This window comes from Lepisma saccharinum, chromosome 2 (genome assembly GCF_977018435.1).
Source record: "Lepisma saccharinum chromosome 2, izLepSacc3.1, whole genome shotgun sequence".
NCBI lineage: Eukaryota > Metazoa > Arthropoda > Insecta > Zygentoma > Lepismatidae > Lepisma > Lepisma saccharinum.
In genome coordinates this window covers 25,388,373-25,410,884 of record NC_139230.1, presented here as the reverse complement: position 1 = coordinate 25,410,884, position 22,512 = coordinate 25,388,373, and the positions used below count along the sequence as shown (strand labels likewise).

Genomic DNA, 22,512 nt, shown 5'->3' with positions numbered 1-22,512 from the left:
GTTATTTTTAAACATATGTTTTTCACGCAGATTCCAGGAATAGCGCACATGAAATTCACTGGGACAACACACAGCACAAAATTCGCTTTAACTGAAGGGAAAATATTACAATATAAATATTTTTTAGGCACATTTAACTTGCAAGAAACTGTTAGGCTGGAATGAGTCGCGGTCATCTTGAACACATGCAAAAAGTTAATACATTTTCTTTCAAAAACAATGTTATAGATTATACATGCATGCTAGAGTAAAAAAACTTTCAGGGCTATCTTTGTACTATATTTTTAAGATATTAAATATATTTTTAGGATATAAAACATAGTGTATCATTTCATGCAACAGAAGCAATCAGAAATATAATAAACACATTATTTCATGTTATTTCTAGTTTTGTTATTTTTATTCAAAATAGTTTACTATCGGTAATCACAATCATACAGTTAATTTTAAATTAGCCATTATTATTAAGAGCAAATATTATTACAACTTATCCCTACTAAATACCTTTGATGATTAATATGGGACTTACATAGAATTATTTACATCTAACAAATGAAAAAAATTTTCTCATATCTTTGTTTATTAATTAATATTTTGATACATTTATCACTATAAAAAAAGGCTTACGTGACTGCTAAATTTACTGCTGCCAGTATATACTTCACATAAAAAACACTTAGGTACACAATCACAAATGTGTTGTATTCAAACATAATACTTTTTAACTATTAGACTTCTCCAAACATTGTCAACATTATTTATAGTATTAAAAATTTAACATAAAAAACGATAAAAATCTTCTAGTTATTTATTTGAGTGTGTAGTAAGTGTGCAGTAATTGAACTTTGACACACTGTGATTAATAGTATGAACAAGCAGATAATTTAATTTTGAATTTAGAAGCCACTGGCTAATGCTTGATAAACTCCATTGATGTGAATCACAAAGAATTTATGTACAGAGTAAACAAAAATATAAATATATCAACATCTTCGTTTGATGGGTTTCCAAGCAGGGTTGCCAGGTTGCCAAGATAAAAATATGGGACAAAATCGCATTCACAAGTTGAATATAATTTGCCCTTAACAAAAATTTTACTCACCTCTTCATCTACAGGACAATTCTTTCTTACGGAAAAGCTACCAATTGATGTAGTAGATAAACAGGGTACCTTGTGTCCCATTCTTCGACCATACTGCATTACACGTGTTATTGAAAATTCCTTTTTGTAGAGTTTACAACCTGCATTATATTTATTACCAGTATCATACCAGGTGAAAATCTTCTTCCTCCAACCATCACTTGAACATACACAGGCATTTCAGCTTCTTTGCATCTAGGGCTGAGCCGATACCATTTTGAACTCGTACAGATACTGATGCTTGAAAATTGTAGCAATTAAAAGTTGTTCAAAATATTGATTAATATTAGTGGGTGAGTATTCCACTCCAATTATATGCAACAATTTACTATAGTTTGTTTTGCTTCCAAAATTCAAGAATTTCATCAGAATATTAAAATACTTATACAATCACAAAAATATTCTTTATCGCAAAATATTGGTGCAAAAAATTTCAAATATTGCATAAGTTCCAGGATAATCAGTAAATAGTCAAATTGATACTGGTCCCGGGTTCGATACCCGGTGGAGGCACAAGTGGTTCGGATCCCACTTTAAACTGTAGGTCCAGTCCCAATTAGCCTTATTGTGCATAAAGTGGACTTAAAACACCAACTCAACTCAACTCAAATTGATACTTTCCAATACTGATAGGCATCCAATGAAGATTGTGATAGGATGCAAGACATACATATTACTTAAATAAAGAACTGTCCCATCCTTGCAATTAACAAAAAGTGACAGAATTAATCAACCAATCAAGGAAGGAAAGAAAGAAGAAACTGTCCCACAAAATCCGGGACACCTGGCAACCCTGTTTCCAACTCTCTCCACCATGATCAACATGGAGGTCAGAAATGTGAAAAATACACACTCGTCCAATACCACTGTGTAAACATTTTTCTTTGTTCCTTTTTTTTCAAATTGCACCTCATAACTTGATCCAAACTTCATGAGTGCTCATAGCAATCCACAGGTTAGGAATGAAGAAACAGCTTCAAAGCTTTCTTTGCTCAAAATACAGATCTTGAGTGAATAAATACCAGCTTTATCTTTTGATCTAGTTCCAATTTTGGAACAAAAAATTGTAAGTATTCAAGTAGATTCTTGATCAGAGTCAGTCTTGAAACAAATGCGAGGTCTGTGAGAATCCTCTGTGCTGACAAGAACCACTTTGTGTACTACAAAACCTATGGACTGCTATGCGCCAACAAAAAAATGAAGTAGTTGTAATTTTTATTAAAAATGACTGCACTCAAAAAATGAACATACAGTATGATAAAAAATGAATAAAAAAGAGTGAATGAAACCTGGATATGACAGTGAAGAATGAAAGAATATAATTTCTTAAATATGTTAAGAAAAATCATTAAAAAAATTAACACTCGCACATGAGCAATCCACCAATTTCACACACAATCAATTTTGCCTCTTGCTATCTACCTTAGCAATGCCTCTAAGAGGACTTAAAACAAATTCCGTGCAAAATCAGTTAACATGGATTTATTACTGGTATAATAATTTATAAAAAAAATAATTTCAAAAGCTTCTCCACAAAACATATTATATAAAAGCCTTAAATGGTTTGAAACAGTACAGTGATTTGAACTGAAGATTTACAATTGTAAATTACATTTAATCATATGAAGGAAACTTTATGTTCACCTTGAATAGGAAACAAATCTGTCAATCACCCAGGTTTCATTCCATTTCACTATTTTGTAAACAATATATACTTCCATTTTGTATTTTTCACAAAATTTCTGTTCTTACACAGCATTTGTCTATAACAATAACTAGCAAAACCAATTATTCACAGTTGATTAAAAAAAAAGGTCAAGAAGGGGGTCCAAAAAAACCACTTAAACTTTTTTAAAAAGCAAAGATTTTTAGAATTTTTAGTCATATTCAGTGTATCATCTTGTGAATTTTCAATATTTTCCCCAATCTCTGCTTGGCAGTGGCCATGCCCTTCTTTGGTTTCCGGTCTGTAATGAAAAAAAAAAATAATAAATAAATAAATGATTGCTTGAATAATTTGTAAATGAAATTCTCAGTGAGGGGATGAACATCTATTGTGGCTTTTTCATATGAAGCAGTATGAAAATATGTCTCAAAACATTAGTATCCAAGAAACAAAGAACTAGAGGGATGTACTGATTTTGGTATTAATACTAATAATGATTAGGACACACAACAATACCCACAGGATACGGATGCCCTTGTCCACCCTGGACAAGGATTCCATGTGTTAATATTTGATTATACTTTGCTAAATATTAGATTTTCCTATGCTACCCATTTGGAGGAGCTCCCACTTGAAAAAAAAAAAACAGCTGTTGCCGTGGAAGATTTCAATGTTTGGGAGAGGGGAACTTCGATTGCCAACCAGGCTCCTATAAAAGTGGCAGTTTTAGGTAAGAGACCAGATCAACACTGATTTTTATGATGGTAAGAAGTAGATTCCCTATGAATCTTTGGTGTTTAGACCATTAATAGTGGACTAAACTGATTGATATCAGAAGTAAAAGTAGCATTTGTTTTAAGGCTTGGCAGGACCTTTGGCCAACACCAGGGCAGCTTTTTTTTTATAATTTTCAGTTCCTTGCAAAAAATCATAATGTTATTCCAATTCTGAAAAAAATTTACATCTGCTTAGAATTCTGTCCAGAACATTCACATGAATATTCGTGTGGTTTGCTTTCACCATTGTCTAGATATGATCAATAGTTTAATAGACTTATGCAGTAGTGAAACTATTGAAAATATCTAGACAACGGTGAAAGCAAACCACATGAAGATTCACTTGAATGTTCTAGAAGGAATTTTAAACAGACGCAATTTTTCAGATGTTGTAATATCATAACATTTTTTCACAAGGAGATGAAAGTCCAAAATTCCAGCCGAGGCTTAAGCCAACCCCTGTTAAAATTCCCAAATTCCCATTAAGAAAGTATTGTATTGATGAAATACACCAAAAATGCATTATATTGCCTAGCAGGCTATCGAAAGAGAATGCTGCATAACGAAATGCACTAGAACACTTCCCCCTAGGGGTTGCTGTTGGTAATCAGAATACAGTATTATTAAGTACAGGGTTGGCATGCTTATTCTACGTTAATGGAAGTGCCAAAGGTTGAGGCCAGACGTGCACACTTGCTGAATTTGGTTGCACAGTGGAACCTCGATTTTACATTATTGAGGAGACCAGGGTGAAAAAACTTAAAATGTGGAAAAATGATAACACTTCTATGCTTAATTTAACTAAGGGATGCCTCATGCACCACAAGTTCTGCATACTTCACTTTAGTCAAGTGGCATGTGGGATTTGAGTAACTATAAATGGAAATAGTAAAATAAGATATAACATATCTCCACCTCTTCTCTCCACTCTGATCTTCTCCTCTCCTCTGCTTGTATCTCATATCCCCTATGGTTCTCTCCTTTGCTCCAATAGAACTACTTTAGCGGGTTCCAAATTTGGTGTGACTACTCACTAACTGTCATGAAACAATTGATTTGAATTTGGTGGTAAACAATGATCATGGGACGGATGAAGGCACTTGCAAATGTAGGTGACTGTGACAATTGTAAAAACTGCTCCGATGTTCAGGATATTCTCAGACACCTGATCGCAAATCCAATATTACCAGTCATTTGTGTAGTATGAGATTGAAATTCCACCAAACCATGTTATTCTGAATGTCTAACATCCACATAAATACTACATAAAAACATAATAAAAAATATCAAAGTGAACCTAACTGTAATGCTTGTGAAAATTTTAATCCACAAATTTTGCAATTGTGTGTACAAAAATATAGCATATATGCAAAATACATTTTGTTAAAATGATAGATGCTAAAATAGATTTACATCTTTCATGTGTATGGATTTCATGAATGAAGCATTAATTTATGCAATAATTCCTTCCCTACTTATCAGCCAGAGAACAGAAATTTTAAAATTGTTACACTTAAGATTAGCTACAATTCGAATTAGTTAAGTGAAAAATTTTAACCTAATCAAGTGACGAGAAACATGTGGAGGCAAAATGCTCAGTAGAATTTTAAGCGTAACAATGGCTTTCAAAATTTAACTTTTTCTTTGTTTCAGAAAGGAAAATAGTTATTTCTTAATTAATTTGATGTGCTGAGTTCAAAAATGGCATTAAAATTTTGGGTCTCCTTAGATAACCACGAAAAATTTAGTTTTAATTATTTCTTGGGGCAGCACCTTACAATATGTAGAGTTGTAAGTTATTTACTTTACACATAAATACTCATCTCTGATTTTGAATAATGCAGCTGTCCTTTCTGTTCATTTATATACAGATAAAGGTATGACATATTCAAAATACAATGCAATATGAATATCAAAAGTTTGTCAACTTTCATTTTAAAACATAGATTATTCTAATGCACTGAAATGTTTTTAGAAATTTATAGAATGTGAACTGCAGTGAAACCTCGATTTTACATTTTTCAGGGGACCATAAATAAAAAAAATGTAAAATGCGGGAAAGCATAAGGGAGGGGTAAAACTCCAAGTGCCAGTAAGAAACGACTACACAATCAACTTTTTTGGGGTATAATGTGTCAAAAATTATTTAACAATGGGAAAGAAGTATGAATATGAATTCCTAAGGAAAGAAAGCAAGACCTGCTGTGAAAATCTGTGGTGGATTATTGTGACCCACTTTCATGGGTAGGAGCAGTGTATGAATGCTTCTAATTGCCACCTACTAGGTTCAATTTATGTATCTGATTGTGTGGGATCTTAATTTACTCAGCAAACTGGTAATTATTTGCTAGGTTTAGAAGTCTCAGGTAATGGGGAAGGGGGGTTGTTTATCACTTATAGTTAGACGTCAAGTGGTGATCATCTTTATATACTGTAATCCAAGTGTCCTTGATTGAGTTCACAGTGTAGACGTGTAGAATGGTTCAGATTCCACTTTAAACAGGATATGTATCCGGTCCCGATTAACCCTACTGCATAAAGTGAACTGAAAACAAGCTTTGTCAAACTTGTGCATGTTTTAGACATCACAAGAGGGGGAGGGGATGTTAATAGACAATTTATTGTTGGATTCAGCAGTCTTGCAGAGGGAAAACATGCTTTTCAACAATAGTTTCCCAATAGATAACATACATTTTTTTCATTGGTCTCTGTGTCCATTCCTTCATTCAGCATTGTGTGACTTATTTTCACCATGTGAATGGTTTCGAAGAAAAACAATGATTATATTACACTTGGCATTCTGTGCATTTTTTCCTGCACTGCTCTGAGCATTCAGTGTTAGACACAAGATAAGAGTTACTGTTTATCAGAAGGCAGCTTTATCTCTGGTGCTCATATTTCATAATCATGAAAGCAAAACAGCCTTGCAAGGCAGCAGATACGAAACAATGGATGAGTCATTATTGCTTTGGAGCAATGAGACAAAACACGGGCACCTGCTGCATCAAGCAATTATTGATAGCTGTGCATGCCACTGGTGGATTAATGAGATAGTGTGGGGGAAGGTGGGATACTTCCTTTTTTACTCACAGCATGCCCTGTTCATTGAATGTAGTATCCAGGAGTGAGTGCTTAATTTTACATGTCAAAGGAAAGGAAGAGGGATGATCACCAGAGGCATGCATATTTTGTTCTTGATGAAAATAAAATGTGAAATAACACATTGTAATGTTAATTTTGCATGTTTCTGAAAGGTGTGAGGTGCATTGTCACAAAATGCTGCGAAATGAACTGCAAAATGCGAAATTGACTCAAACACAAAATTTAGAGTATATTTACCGACACGACACTTTCTGAAGTTTGAATTATCCTGTGAGTTATGCAATTCATGGAAAATTGATTGATTCTGATGTAAATATTTGAAAAGCAAAAATGGATGCCTTTATACAGGAATAAACATAATATTCTGGTAACTTCATAAATGTGCTATTAGAAGGGTTAAGTTTACTTTATATAATAATAAAAGTTTTTAAATCAAATTTAGGATTATATTCACAATTTTTAAATGAAAATTCCATTTTATATACCACTTTTGATCAGATTTTTCACCGCTATAACACCAAAATTCTATTTAATATGCTATTTTTGAACCCAAAATTGACTCTTTCTGTACCAAAATTTTGCATTATATTTACCAAAAATATGCACCTCTAATGCTCGCATTTTGCCCTTATGCTAATTGGCTCTCAGGAGCAAGAAAATCGGGGCTTGGAACTTTTTAGTAATTGGAAGACTAGTGATGATAGCAGAGGGTGGCATGATTAAGGCAAATGACTTACAATTGTTTTGACAAGAATATTCTTCCATCAGTGAGTAAAATAATGTGCAAAGAAAAGAAGAATCTCTTTAGCTTGTGCATTCTCAGCTTCATTCTGATAAACAAATGATATGGTGGTATTCGTGAAAAAACCTGATTAAAAATAATTGACAGAGAAATCGAAACAAATTCTCATTAAAAGGAAAAGTTCAGTTCTTATCCAGTATCAGATAACGGGAGGTTGGCAATTTAGCAAACCCCTTCTTAATGTTTTCCATTGTCAATGCAGACAAGAAGAAAGGAAGGTTTTTCAGAAACAAGTAACTCCCTCCCCCCTTGTCCTTTTAATTAGAAAGGATTCCAAAGTGGATGGGTAAAGAAGCGAATGGTGATCGACCTCTGTTGTCAATTTTCCACTCGCATTTTTATGGAGGGGGAAGGGGGAAGAAATACACCTCAGTCACACTCTTACATTGTGTCGAATCTCTAGGGAAAGCAGCATTTAGCGAGAATCTCTAGGGAAAGCAGCATTTAGAGAGAATCAGTTTGGCAACAGTGCGCTTGTTCTCCAATCATGAGGCAGAAGGATCGGCCAATTTCATCATGAGGGGGAATGCAAGAAGTGCCTTTTCACTTCCTGTCCATCAAGAGAGGTATGACTAATGTAACTTGTCCACTTTCCCCTAGCCATGCCTCTTCACTCACTCCTCTCACAGGTTGTGTGGTGAATGGAACAGATGCAAAAGCAAGGAAAAGGAGGGAGAAGTTGCGTGGCCAACAGACACTTACGGCAAATTTCGACACGGGTTGGAAAATGTATAAAGCTGAAAATGGGAGTTAGGGCAAACATATTAAGTGAGAAAACTGTTTTATTTTGGATGGAATGGACAAGTTTTCAGAGGAGGTACAATACTGAAATTCCATCTCATTACACATGCAATTTGAAGAAAAATTTACGATTTACTCAAGAAATCATTTTCCAGAAACTACTATGGGGCCCACATTACACCAAAGTGAATAAAAAATTCCAAAATGTAACGCTGCTACGTACCTACAATCAGAAAAAATATAGTTCAAAATTGGCCCATAGGTTATCATAAAAATAATTAAAATGTGATACGTCATAGCAAAAGAGTAATGTTGGAAACTATTTCTTAGCAGTATTAGTTCTATGTATCCTACTTCAAGGTGGTTACTCTAGAACCTTGACAAAATTCAAGTATAATTCCCGGTTTTCAAGATGAACTTTCCAAAAATTCAAGGATATGTTTTCTCCATTTGCACCTTCAATTACTGCTTCTCACCCCCCCCCCCCCACACACACACACAAATATAATATAAAGGATTTGTGTTATTCCATTCCTATCCAAAAATTCTAATTTAATTCAATTAAGCAGTACACATATTTAAAATATTTAATGTAAGGTGCAGAGTTCACATTTCTCATTTCACATATTCCGACTCAAAATACATCTAGAAACATGTCACAAATGTTATGGTTCGAACAGATGTTCTAGGGTTACCAGCCAGGTTAAATCGGAGTTAGTTTCCAACATTTTGAGTGCATACATTGCTCTCATCTTAAGGGAGCAACTCACTCCCTGAAGATGAGAGCAATGGATGCGCTCGAGATGTTAAAAGCTAACGCAGTATTAACCTGGCTGATAACCTGAGAACACCTGTTCTAATCACGTCGTCAGGAAAGCTACAATTCCTAAATGTTATGGTATATACTAATCTATGAAAAACTGTTAACCGTATAAGAATTTAAAACTAAACTTTACCTAATCAACTTCAACATATCTTATCTTGCAATCTTCCGTCTATCAGGTAGATTGTTCTGCAAAGGACACTAACAAAGGAAATGGGTTGAGAGAAAACTGTTTGAGTTTCTACACAGCTTTCTTTTCCTCTTTGATAAAAATAAAAGCTAAACTGTGCCTCAGAGCATTTATAAATATGTATAAATTCAATGGAATTTGCATTAATGAAATTTTAAATTTTTCACGTCTACTGAGAAAAATTCACGCAGAATGCACGCATAATTCCCGGAGCCAATAATTTACGCATAATTCACGGAATTTAAGGAATTCCCAGTGAGCAGCCACCCTGTACTTACTTGAATTTACATACCACAAAAGACCAATCTTTGAGAAACTATTACTATTTTGGATTTTCTTTAAAAATCTGCCAAAAATAAGTTTTAAAAATTCCTGGGAAAAAATGTAGTTTTTATAGGAATGCAGATTTTTTAAAAATGTAGGTAAATTTTCGGTATCTGGAAAATGCCTGAAACTTGCTATTTATGTCACTTTCCACATTCCTACTTACGTATTCTGCATTGAGAAACATTGCTGAAGCTGAAGGTGGCATTTCGCTTTTTTCACGGAAATAATCTATATATTCGACGTATGAAGTAAGTTTTGTTAGTTTCTTTTTCCCTTCGGTAACACACTAAATGGCGGTCACAGTTTCACTACTGTAGTCGGCATGCAGTGTTTCCACCCCACTCCACCCAAAAATACCTACGTAGCCCCACAAACCATTGATGCATAGCCCCACTAACCATTGACACACAGCCCCACGAACCATTGACACACAGCCCCACACGCCATTTGTGGAAACGTACCTTCTTCAGTTACAAAAACACGTGTTTCACTGACCGGGATTGACCGGGATTACGTCATCACACACAGGCAACATCCGGCTGGAAGAAAATGGATGCAACAGCTTTCGTGCATTTATATTGAAAAATACATGATTTACTGGCAAAATGCAATGAACGATGCGAGAAAACACTTCCCCGATCTTCCACAAGTCTAAAGAAACTGCATCCGATAAGTAATTTCTCCTGTAAATTTTAAGAAATCCATTTTCCGGATACGGAAAGTTTACCAAATTGTATAATCTTATGAGAGCTGTAAATTGGAATGATCTGAAGAAATACACTAATGTTAATGCTGCTATTGATAAGTTCTATGAAATGTATGACATGTTTAACAAATGCATACTTTCAACGAAAACTCAACCAAAGAAATTTCTGAGCTGGTTCTCACGGGAAATTATAAAGAATATCAGGAAAAAAGCATATCACAGGCAAAAATGGAAAAATAATGCTCCCCATGCTGAACATCATTATGAGAAATTTAAAGAACTTCGAAATGTTGTTAAATGTGGGATTCAAAAAGCATATACACATTATATTTCAAGCACAAAGTATAACATACTTCATACCCATATTCAGCTTTGCCAAAAATATGAAAAAACAAAAAAGAGCATAACCTTTTAATATCAAGGTAAAGTACTTTCTGACATTCTAGAAGTAACAACGGCATTTGCTAAATATTTTCAATCGGTGTATCGACAGGATGATGGAAAAAATAAGATGCTGAATATTCAATCTTACAGTGAAATCAATAAACTAAACCTATCAGATATTAGTCTCAAAGAAATCAAAGATGCCATAAAAAATCTTAAACCAAAAAAATCTATTGTTTCCGATAAAATTCCACCTTACATACGTAAAGGATGCGGTGAGATACTCAAAGTGTTCCCCTGTGCTTAGCAGCACGCCATGAAGGCGTATAGGGGGTGTGGGGATAACGCCCAACACTTTCTTGATCCAGTTGTGAGTAGGGGTGATGTGATCAGCACGACACCCCTGACCGCCTTTACCCCCCAGGGTTTCCCCCAGGTTTCCCATGTTATTCGATGCTGGGTGGGTGCCAGGGCCGCTTCCAACGTTAGAAAAGTTCCCGGATTTGAACCGGCCGGGGATCGAACCCGGGACCTTTAGCATGGTAGTCAGACATGTTACCGACTGAGCCACCACTCAAATATATACTCAAAACATTAGCCTTGTCATTGAGAAGGACTTTTCATTCAATGGAAGCATCACACTGTAATTGTTCGTGACAACCATTCATAATGCGCAGCTCTTTGTGGATGTACCCAATTAAAATCAAGTGAAATAGTATGAGAACTTCTCTCCCTAGACGTCACTTTGATCTCAATGTATTACCAATGCGCTAAACAAATTTTGAGGCATTTTTCTAACACCTCGAAAAGGTACAAGAATTCAGTCATAATGTTTTACCGGTTAAAGATATGTCTAAAAAAAACTTCACCATTGCATTTCTCGTGAAATTCTAGCCTGATTTGATATATCATATCACACCCTTCCCATTTAAAATTCTGAAGTTGAATTCAAGATGGCAGGTTTCAAGATGGAGGCCATCATCATCATATGCCCTATAACATTTTTCTCCCACCCCTATTACAACCCTACAATGTTAGATTCGCAGAATAGTATGTCATACAACTTTCATTCAGGTGTATCCACACTTATGAACCACCCTGTATAAGAATTTACCTGAGGAGCTTCAAGATATCTTAGGTAGATTGTTCTGCAAAGGACACTTACAAAGTAAATGGATTGAGAGAATTATTTTTATTTCCCACACACCTTTCTTTTCCTTCCTCAATAAAAAAAAACTAAACTGTGAAAAACTTGGTTCATAAAAAAATATAAATATGCTGACCAAGGCAGTAATTTATTTTATTAAAAACATAAACTAAACGTAACGTTTCAACCTTCTAGCAAGGTCTTCATCAGACTCTGTATCAAGTACAAAAGTAACAAGATACCAAGATACTTGATACAGAGTCTGATGAAGACCTTGCTAGAAGGTTGAAACGTTACGTTTAGTTTATGTTTTTAATAAAATAAATTACTGCCTTGGTCAGCATATTTATATTTTTTCATAATAATGGAAACAAGGCTTAATGGTGTTATAACTTGGTTCAGAGCATTAATAAATATGTATAAATTCAATGGGATTTGGATTAATAAAAGTTGCAATTTTTCACGTCTACAGAGAAATATTTAACTAGAATTCAGGCATAATTCCCAGAGCCAATAATTCACACATAATTCCCAGGTTTCAAGAAATTCCCGGTGAGTAGCCACCCTGGAACTGCAAAATAGACTCTTAAACATGAAATTTAGAGTTATTTTACCGACACAACACTTTCTGAAATTTGGCCTCCCCCATGGCGCAGTGGTAGCGTCATTGCCTTGTAATCAAGGGGTCCCGGGTTCGATACCCGGTGGAGGCACAAGTGGTTCGGATTCCACTTTAAACTGTAGGTCCAGTCCCGATTAGCCTTACTGTGCATAAAGTGGACTTAAAACACCAACTCAAACCAAACTTTTTGAAGTTTAAATTATCCTGTGAGTTATGCAATTGAAGGAAAATTAATTAATTCTGCTGTAAATATGTGAAAAGCAAAAATGGACCCCTTTTTACAGGAATAAAGTTAATATTCTGGTAACTACATAAATTTTGTGTAATAAGTGCAGATTTTTAATCAAATTTAGCTTTATGTTCACAATGTTCGCAATTTTAAAACCTAAATGTCATTTTATAAACTGCTTTTGAAATGATTTTTCACCAATATAACACCGAAATTTTATTTTCGAACCTGAAATTGACTCTGTTTTTATACTGAAATTTTGCTTCTTTATTAACAAAAAAATGTGCCTTTAGTTGTTGGTAATAGTAAATTTTAGGTTGGTACTTTATTAATATCAACAAAAACTTCATGTTGCTCCATCCCTAATGTATAAATGTATGTTCTGTAGACACAAACCTTTTCAGCAACATGTGCCAGGTAAGGGCCAACAGGAAAGAATCAATTTTCAAATTTCACCAGAAACAATATTTTTTTTTTCATAAAAAAATCTGACAAAAGTACAGTCAACTCTCGATTCAACGACCTTTCACAGTTCCCGGGAAAAGGGTCGCTGTTTCGAAGAGGTCGTTATTGGAATTTGCACCAATTTTCAGCTTAAACGGAGCTCAAACGGACATAAAGATGCCTAGGAGATGATAACACCATGTATCCTGGTAGTTATACAACCTGTTATGCACATGACGCGTGTTGTGAGAAGGAAAATAGAACATGAAAACGTTTTCATATAAAAGGATTTAAAATAGTTACTTTCTTTCAATTGTGCACAGTCGTTGCTCTCCCATGAAATTCTTACAATTCTAGTTCATGAGAAACCAGTTTGCACTGAGACCTATGGAAAGGAAAACAATCTCTCGCTTATTGCAAGCGAAACTCGATGAATCTTGACACCAGTCAGACTGGCGCCAGCAAAAGTCGGGAGATATCTGGCAGAATGAAGGTTGGATTTCATACGGGTCTACTGGAGCATTGTCTGTTAAAAGATTAACTAGTAAGATTAGATCTCTCGGGAGAAACAACACAACCTTTCTAGGCACCAGACAAAAAAAAAGGGGGGGCTGTAAATTCCGTTCTGGTTCGGCAGTGTAAAATACATCGTAAAAAAAGGTCACGTTTTCTTTGCTTCAACAAACTTCATTCACCCCCCCCCCTTTCCCCCCATTCAAGGGAGCAGTCGAAACTCCTTCCTTGACTTGCATTGTAATCCAGCGTGAAAAAGGAAACACGCAACTTGCGATCTGTTTTCACCCAATGCGTATTCTAGGGCATGTCATTAAACAGCGTCGCAGCCGATAATCATTCGGGTTTGTAATTGAATTTCACTTTAAACCAGAGGCGTGGCGTGCATGTAGCCGCTGTTACCGCAGGTAACACCAAAATATAAAGAATTGAAGAACCCGTCTTAAAATATTATTACGTACATAAACGGGTAATATTGTCGTAAAGTAAACATTGCAGACTGACTTTTTTTCTGACACCGGCAAAAGCGAAGAGGAGGACTGATCCGGTACCCTCCACAGGCAACATGAGGAAAGGGACCTGAGCCCACGCAAGGAAGATTTCGCGTTGCGGCAAAGACTAACCGCGGGGGGAGGAGGAGGGTTTATGGTATGCCTGTTTAGCCGGCGCAGTTGCCGGTGACCTTTACCGGAAACATACCAGTGTTGCCATATTCAACTGACAGAAAAGAGCTAAGTCGCCTAATCGAGTCTATCTTACTCTGAAGGTGTCCAGTCACATTGGGGAACGATGGCGCAGTGGTAGCGTCGCCGCCTTATAATCAAGGGATTCCGGGTTCGATACCCGGTGGAGGCACAAGTGGTTCGGATCCAACTTTAAACTGTCCCGATTAGCATTACTGTTCACGAAGTGGACTTAAATCGCCAAATCAAAATTTTAAAAAATCAAATCACACTGGGGCAAAAGCAAACTACCAAGTGATATTTTGTATTTACACTAAATATCAGCGATTATGAAAGTCCTCTTTGTCCTTCTTCGACATCATGGGCAAGGGGTCCGCTGTCCTTCTAAAAATGTCAACCTAAAATTCTATATTTCACACATATAATATTATTTCGGTTACAGGAATTTGTGATAATTGTTGATAATACTGATTGAGATTGACATACGTTGTCGCAGGAATGCAATAATTTCGGATTGAAGCAATGTTTTTGAGGTGGTAGAACTGTTTTTGGGTGAAAACAATACTTACAAGCATAATTTCCCGATTGTTATCTTAGCACGCTCTGAAGTGTCAGGTGTCGCAGGTTCGAATCCTCAGCAAGAAATGGTTATTTCAATGTTCGTTGTTATTATTTTACTTACGTAATTATAAAAATTAATAATTACATACACAAAGAAATAATAATTTTATTTCAATAATTCACCATGCATCCTCATCGTCACGATTATCCTATAAAGCGAAAGCCTTAAAGGTAGCAAAGGAAGTAAAATATACGAAATAGTAGTGGTGTCAGAAATGAGATTTCAGTGGATTTAGCGAAACATGGGAGTGGGAGTAGTTAGGAAACAGATGAAGACTACATCTACTCTACAATCTTATTTGAAACGAAAAGTTTCGCGATTTGGGCAAATCTGGTTTCAAAAGAACTAAGATGGCAACATTAGTAGAACTGGACTTCTTGCAGGTTCCGAAGGAAATATTGGGGAAGGGTCGATGCTGAGAGGGGAGGGGGCAAGGAGGGTGCTTCAGGTGTTACAAAAGTAAACAACGGTTTTGTGGGAGGGACTGTGCAGTGGGAGTTTTGTGACTGGTGTCTTTCGTCTTTATGTTGTTTTCGGGCATTGTCAATTAATTAATGAAGCTTGCTCCGAGTTCCGAGGTGGCGGGTTCATCCTATCTGGACAGTGTGTGTAATCGTGCGATAGAAGATATTTTGAAGCAATCTTTCGGTTCGTTATTTTGGAGAAAAAATCGAAATTGTGGCGAAAGGGAGGCCAAAGCCTATTTTGAACGATTTTAAAACCAAGTCGTCTGCTGGATATGACCGACATTTCAATGTTTCGTGGTATAATGACTATCCGTGGTTATGTGGATGTGTGCAGTTGTCGAAACTCTTTTGGTAGCCATTTTCGGGTGAAAAAAAAAAGTGTCGAATTCAGATGTGGATAACGTGGACCATGACCATGACGCACCCAAAAATTCAAATTCAAATGAAAAACTTCTCTTTATGACAGCATCATATAAGTTTTTTGATTTGATTTGATTGATTTTGCTTCGCTTGTGCCACTTTTGGCTAATTTGCGAAGATGGGAATGAGTGATGATATGATTACATTGATGAATAGACATCACAAACGCCCATGCCCAAGCTAGGTTTCGAACCCGGGATCCCAGCATCATATAACTATTTTCAAAGTCGGATTGATCTGCTCTATAAGTAGCCTTCGATGTTTCTGTAAGTATCAAATTACGTATTATTGTGTCAACAACCAATGTTTGGGATTTCACTTGAGTCCTTATGTCAACATTTTTTTTCCTGATTAAGAACTTTACCAAAATCTAGTATTGAATTGCATACGTACGAGATTAATATTATATGAACTACTTGGAAGACATTGGGGGGGGGGGGGGCATGAGGTGGGGAGGCGCCCAAGTCTCCCTTAAATGTCCTGCTGATAACCGGTAACACTTTTAAAAATCCACGCCACGCCACTGCTTTAAACTATATACTTAGTCCCGATTAGCCCATCAGCATAAAATGAAATTAAAACAAGCTTTATGAAACTGCGCATTTTCACATATGAAAATGGTAGATCGTTATTTACCCTCACGTTAATCGACGATTTAATGTTGGATTTAGGAGTATTCTCGATGTCGAACACCCACTCCTCCAAAAGTTTTCCCCTTGAATAATGTATTTTTAATCGGTCTCAGTGAACATTCCTACATTGAACACTTTTTTTTCACATGAATGGTTCTGAAGAAAAGGCTGATGCGAATTAAATTTACAGTTTTGCTTATCAGAACAGAAGGCACAGAACATAAAGTTGTTTTAACTCTTGTTTTCCTTTATGGAGATCGAATTTCGTTATCGTCAAATCAAAACAGCTTTACGAGATTCAAAACAATAACTTTTTCCTTCGCGCTGGATGAGTCATTGCTGTTATCAGCAAGCAAGAGCTTTGCAGACGCTAGACAAAACACTGGCGCCAGGTGCAGCGTAAAAACAAGGAGACCGGCTGGAAGTTCGAGCAACAGGTGGCGGAAGAGAAAAATCCCAGCATTTTAAAGATAACGCAACTGTCGAAGACGGAACTTTTGACAGCAGTGTAAAGAAGAAAGAAATGACCCTTGCTTTACGTTTTATCATGCAACAGAATAATACGCAATAATTCCTATGCAGACAACAGCATAAAAAATAATAGGACCTCAATTCTGCAATTATCAACATTGCCGTGCACACCAGTGGCGAAGAATGAGTTGGGGAAAAAGAGGGGGGCACTTTTTTTTTACTTGTTCTATGGTTTTTGTTCGTTTTCAAGAATATATCCAGAACTGGTTGCCCCATTTCAGGCGTCAAAGGAAAGGAATAGGGGTGGGTCCACTTCCACCCTCGCCTGTAATCAGCCCGTGTGCACACACGAGCAAGAAAATCGTGGCTGAAACAATCGGCATCGCCCCTCCCCTCCCTCAGCCAACGGAACAATTTTTTGGCAGATATTACGACATCGACACAATTAGAAAAACATATGAAGTGGAATTATGATTAGGGTTACCAGACGTCCGGATTTTCCCAGACATGTCCTACATATTAGCCTTATGTCCGGCGTCCGGGAGGAATTTGAAAATTATCATAAATATCCTACATTTTGAGCGTCACATAATATTAATTAGGAATGTAGATACTAGAAAAAAAACATGCAAGTTACAAGTCTATGGACTGTGCTTCCAAACTCAATGGTGAAATTTATTTTGATTCAGTCATTGCCCAAAAAGAAAAAAGTTTGTCCTGCTATTAAAAATAGGGAAGCACAAACTGAACAAAGTTTTGGAACCACTTTCTGATAACGTAAGCCTTAGGGATTATACTGATGGAACAAGGTGTTGCCATTCTTATTCAATATAATTTGATTGTAAAGCACGGGTATAGAGAACAAAGTTATTCAGGGTGTCTACCAGTCAAGAAAGTCATGGTAGTCAAGAAAAAGTAAAGAAATCAACAAATAGATCAAGAAGTCAATACAAAGGCAATAAATTATTCTTGTGGTCAAGAATTTTTGCTATAATGACGACTGATTGGTTGATTTAGTATATTTTACTTAACTTTTTTCTGTCTCTTTGGTTAATCGCGAAAATGATAATGAATGGCGGTAAGGTAAGATAGATGATGGGACAGTCACAAACATATAGGGACAACCGACACAAGCCCCACATAAGATTATACTGGCTTGAGTCCAGATGCCAAAGCCTTGCTCGTCTGCCAAACACAGTTCAGGATGCATTAATACGAGAAAGCAGATCTAATTCTCTTCTTAAATTCCGCATCAGTTTTCATCTTAACTAGCCCTTTGGTAGGGGGTTTTGGTACTATTATAGTATGGGGGTGACACCTATAAATCATATAGTTCGCACTTTTTTATATTGCTAACGTACTATTTTGGAATGCGGTAAATTTCCTAAGGTGAAATATGCATTTCTAAGTAAGATAATGTCTATTTCTTACATTTACAAGTACTTACTATTACTTCTTCTTTGTAGCTAATCAGTGGTGATTTGTTCATTCTAGTTTTTTGGACTTTTAACCACTGTTATTTTCAAAAAAGATATTTACCTATGTTTCGGATGCTGAATCTGCCTCCGTCTTCAGGGTAGCGTGTAGTCGTTAGGTAACATAAATGGTTGCCTAGGAGGATTATTCTTGGTGGCCTAGGCTCCACCGCATCTGTCAGTCACAAGGACCTCTATATACATAAAATTGCCAGGTGAGATTATGAGTGGCCCAGGCTTCACTTTGCCAGATGACCATGTCAAGGTCACAATCAAGGCTTCATGTGGCACCGTTAGGTTTCCACCTTGATCTCCGGGGACTGGACCGCCCCGGACTGCATGTCACAAAACAAACCTCAGGCTAGGATACTTTGAAAGATCCAAACTAGCGACCCACGCCTGGGAAAACAGCCACAGAATACATTGGGATAAAACACAGATAATAAACAGGGAAGAAAATGGCTACAGCAGAAAATTCAAGGAAGCATCGCATATGACAACAAGAACAGAACCGATCAGCCAACCCAGCCTAGAGATCAGACCAATATGGACACCATTAGTCAGAAACTTTTTCAAAAAAACAATAGATGGCAGCACTACACCAACGCATCCACATGTCATACATTTACCCACAGAACACAGCAAAAACACTAAAAAACAGTGAACTAATTGTACAAAAATACAAACTACAAAAATCACTAACAATAATGGGACCAGAGTACACAATTCGGACACTATCCCTCCACACACATAAGATTTCACGCATAGTCTCTATAGACTATTCATACACATTGCACACCAACCCCGCTTTACATCAACATGCAGTCTGGGGCGGTCCAGTCCCCGGAGATCAAGGTGGAAACCTAACGGTGCCACACGAAACCTTGATGTGGTCATATGACAAAGTGGAGCCTGGGCCACTCATAATCTTACCTGGCAATTTTATGTATATGTCCTTGTGACCAACAGACGCGGTGGAGCCTAGGCCACCAAGAATAATCCTCCTAGGCAACCATTTATGTAACCTAACGACTATACGCTACTACACGCTACCCTGAAGACGGAGGCAGATTCAGCCTCCGAAACGTAGGTAAATATCTTTTTTAAAAATAACAGTGGTTAAAAGTCCAAAAAACTAGAATTACTATTACTTGTTATTTCGATTCTGTAACACATCATGGCAGGCGATAGCGTACTGGTTCAGAGCATGTTGTGCGAGTGTTTTGTCGATTTATGCAGTGTTGCAACCTCGTTCACCAGAAAATACCTACTTTCGTGCCCGGATTTGAAATTATGCTAATACCTCGCAAACCATTGACGTTAGCCCCAAAAACCATTTTCCGTAAGGTTAGGTTAGGCAAGCATAGTTAAAAAAAAATTTAAAAAAAATTAAAAATACTCGACACGTCATGTTCTAGTGGAAACACGGCGAGTTTGAAACACTGACTATGGGGTTACGTCATCTTAACACATGGAACATTGTGCTCTCGTGCAGAAAGCAAATGGCGGCAGCAAAAACAGCGTGTCGGACAGAGATTTTCGCAGAAAACAACATGTATTCGCATTAAAATGGATCAAAACTACATTCACGAAATTCCACAACGCTACAGAAAATGATTTCCATAAGTACTTTCTCCTGTAAATTTGAAGAAATCCATCACCTATCACCCCTATACTATAATGTTACCAGGGTTTTCAATAAATAAATATTTATTTTCTTAATTACTAATTTCCAATTTTACCTAAGTAGGGGTCAGATAAATAAACATTAAGAAAGACGGGAAAAAGGTCTAGAAAAGTCCAGATAAAGTCAAGAATTCTGGATGTGTTGTTTTGGTAGACACCCTGTTATTGAACTAAAGACTATACCCAAGATGAAACTTCTCGAATTTTAAATTACGGTAATTGATGAATATTTGTTCAACATTACAGGTCATAATTCAAATGTTCAGAGAGTACTTTTATTACAATCAGCCCAACAGACCTAACGAGAGAAATTATTTTTTTCATAAAGTCTGTAAAATGTCTGTTACTGGTCCCTATAATTTCAAAGAGTTTGACTGTCCACTCTAACATAATTATAATTTGACTAAAACCTGAAATTTTGATAAAAATTGTCTCCTCAGAGAAGTACCACTTAAATCATGTAGTAAGAGGTGTATTGATTAGTATGATTGCAAGTCTTGAAATTTTGCATTTAAAAATTCATTAAGAATTCATTTTTTTTAAAACTGGAAAGTGTAATTTTTCAACTACTTTCTAACGTGCTCTATAGAAATATGTATTATTTATTGAGAATGTTTTGTGTCCTACATTTTGACTTAATGTCCTACATTTTGGGACAGCATGTCCTACATTTCCCTTACAGCGATCTGGTAACCCTACGTAAGATCGAAGTAAACTTTTATGGAAACCTGGATGACAATGCATTAAGCGGGTTGATGATCTTTAGTTAGCCTATGTGGTTATGATTATCTCTAGAGCCCGGAAGTTCAGGCATTTATTTTCGTTAAAATAGGCAGGCAAAAAGGCATTTATAATGTGGTAAATAGGCACTAAAAATGAAAAAAAGGCAAAATAAACCGAAAAAAGGCACATTTAAAAGTCGCTTACTTTTATCTATAATTTTTGGCAAAATGTTAAAATCTAAATTGGGAAGAGCATTTCAATTTTCTCCGTCTTGATTGCACATAACTACAAGGTGTTTTTTAAGTTCTCAACATTCATTGATAGTCGTCTGTCAGAGAGAATGTTTTTCATAATAGAAAATGATCTTTCTACTTCGACAGAAGTTATTGCAGCATACATATAACAAGCTAATGTAGCTGGACTCATTTTGGTAACAGCATTTTCACCTTTTAGAATATCACAAATTGTTTTCAATTGTTTCAAGTCCTCATTTGCACTCACTACCCGTTTGCACTTTTCCACAACAGCTGACCCCTTTTCTCCTGGCGCTTCCATCATCTGCTGCATAGATTCCTTGAAGATTTTCATGGATGCTATAATTGTAATTGTCTCTGGCAATGCACCATAATGTGCAAAAGTAAACTTGAATAGCACAGGAGTTTTTTCACTTCACGAATTGAAGCCGCTTCATTTTCTGGAAGAGCATCGATCACCTCACTGATTTTTTGAAGGTTGTTAGCATAATATATAGCTGCTGATATCCAGGTTCCCTATCTCGTCAAGACTGGTTGCTGAGGTAAACTAAGCTCAATCGCAACTTTCTGAAATTTTCGGGTTCGAGAGGGAGATTTCAGAAATATTTTCTTTGTGTTCGAAATCAACCTGTCCACTTCAGCAGTCAATCATGCACAAGAAATATTAACCGAAAGGCAATATCCTGACTCAGCATGAAATACTTTTTTCTCACACTTTTCTCCTTCAGCAATGTTGAAACATGCGTGAGTTCAATATTACTTAACCCTCGGATGCATGTCACTTTTTTTTTACAACTTTACATATGTGGGGTCAATTTGACCCCAATGCAATTATGCATTGAAATACGTACGACAGAGTAAATAGTTCAGCTAATATGCTTTATTGGTCAATAAATATAACTCTGAATATAACATAGGAAACAATTACCCTTTTGTTATTATTATTTAAGCCCCCCCAAAAAATAACAATGTATTGACAATTCACTGTTCTACATATTAATGGTAGTTACACTTCGCTCGCAATTATCAGAACTTCAGTTGACCTGAGAAACAGTATTTTAGAGATAACACAATACAGCACTAAATATTATTTTATCTAGAACAAATAAATTTAAAAAAAATAAAAATAAAAAATAATAAAAAAGAAATAAAAAGAAGAATGTGCCGGCCTCTCATGGCAATTAAATACACCTCACTCGCATTCTGAGCACACCACAATCACACTGCTGTGGACCTTGCACACAGGTTTCCCACACCTTCTGCAACGTTCCGTCATCTTCCTGTCCTCTTGTCTTGTGCAGACCTGGCATCTTACTCTTTTCTTTGAAGATCTATCCTCCAGTCTCTGTGCCTGCCTTACTACGCCGCAAAGTTTCATTGCCTCGGTTACTGGTTTCTTCAGGTTCAAGCTTTGGCACCTCCCCCGCATGTGAGGAAGAATCAACTCATTTTCCAACTCGATAAGG

General features: G+C 36.3%; 1 protein-coding gene across 1 annotated transcript in view; it reads right to left on the bottom strand.

Annotated features, from left to right (window-relative positions):
• Positions 1–578: 578 nt before the first annotated feature.
• Positions 579–22,512, bottom strand: part of LOC145983959 (histone lysine demethylase PHF8-like) — a 128,978-nt gene continuing 107,044 nt past the window's right edge. Inside the window, exon 18 of the mRNA XM_083117170.1 lies at positions 579–3,108. Coding sequence (XP_082973296.1) covers positions 3,029–3,108 — 80 coding nt within the window. The 3' untranslated portion in view covers positions 579–3,028. The remainder of the gene's footprint in view (positions 3,109–22,512) is intronic.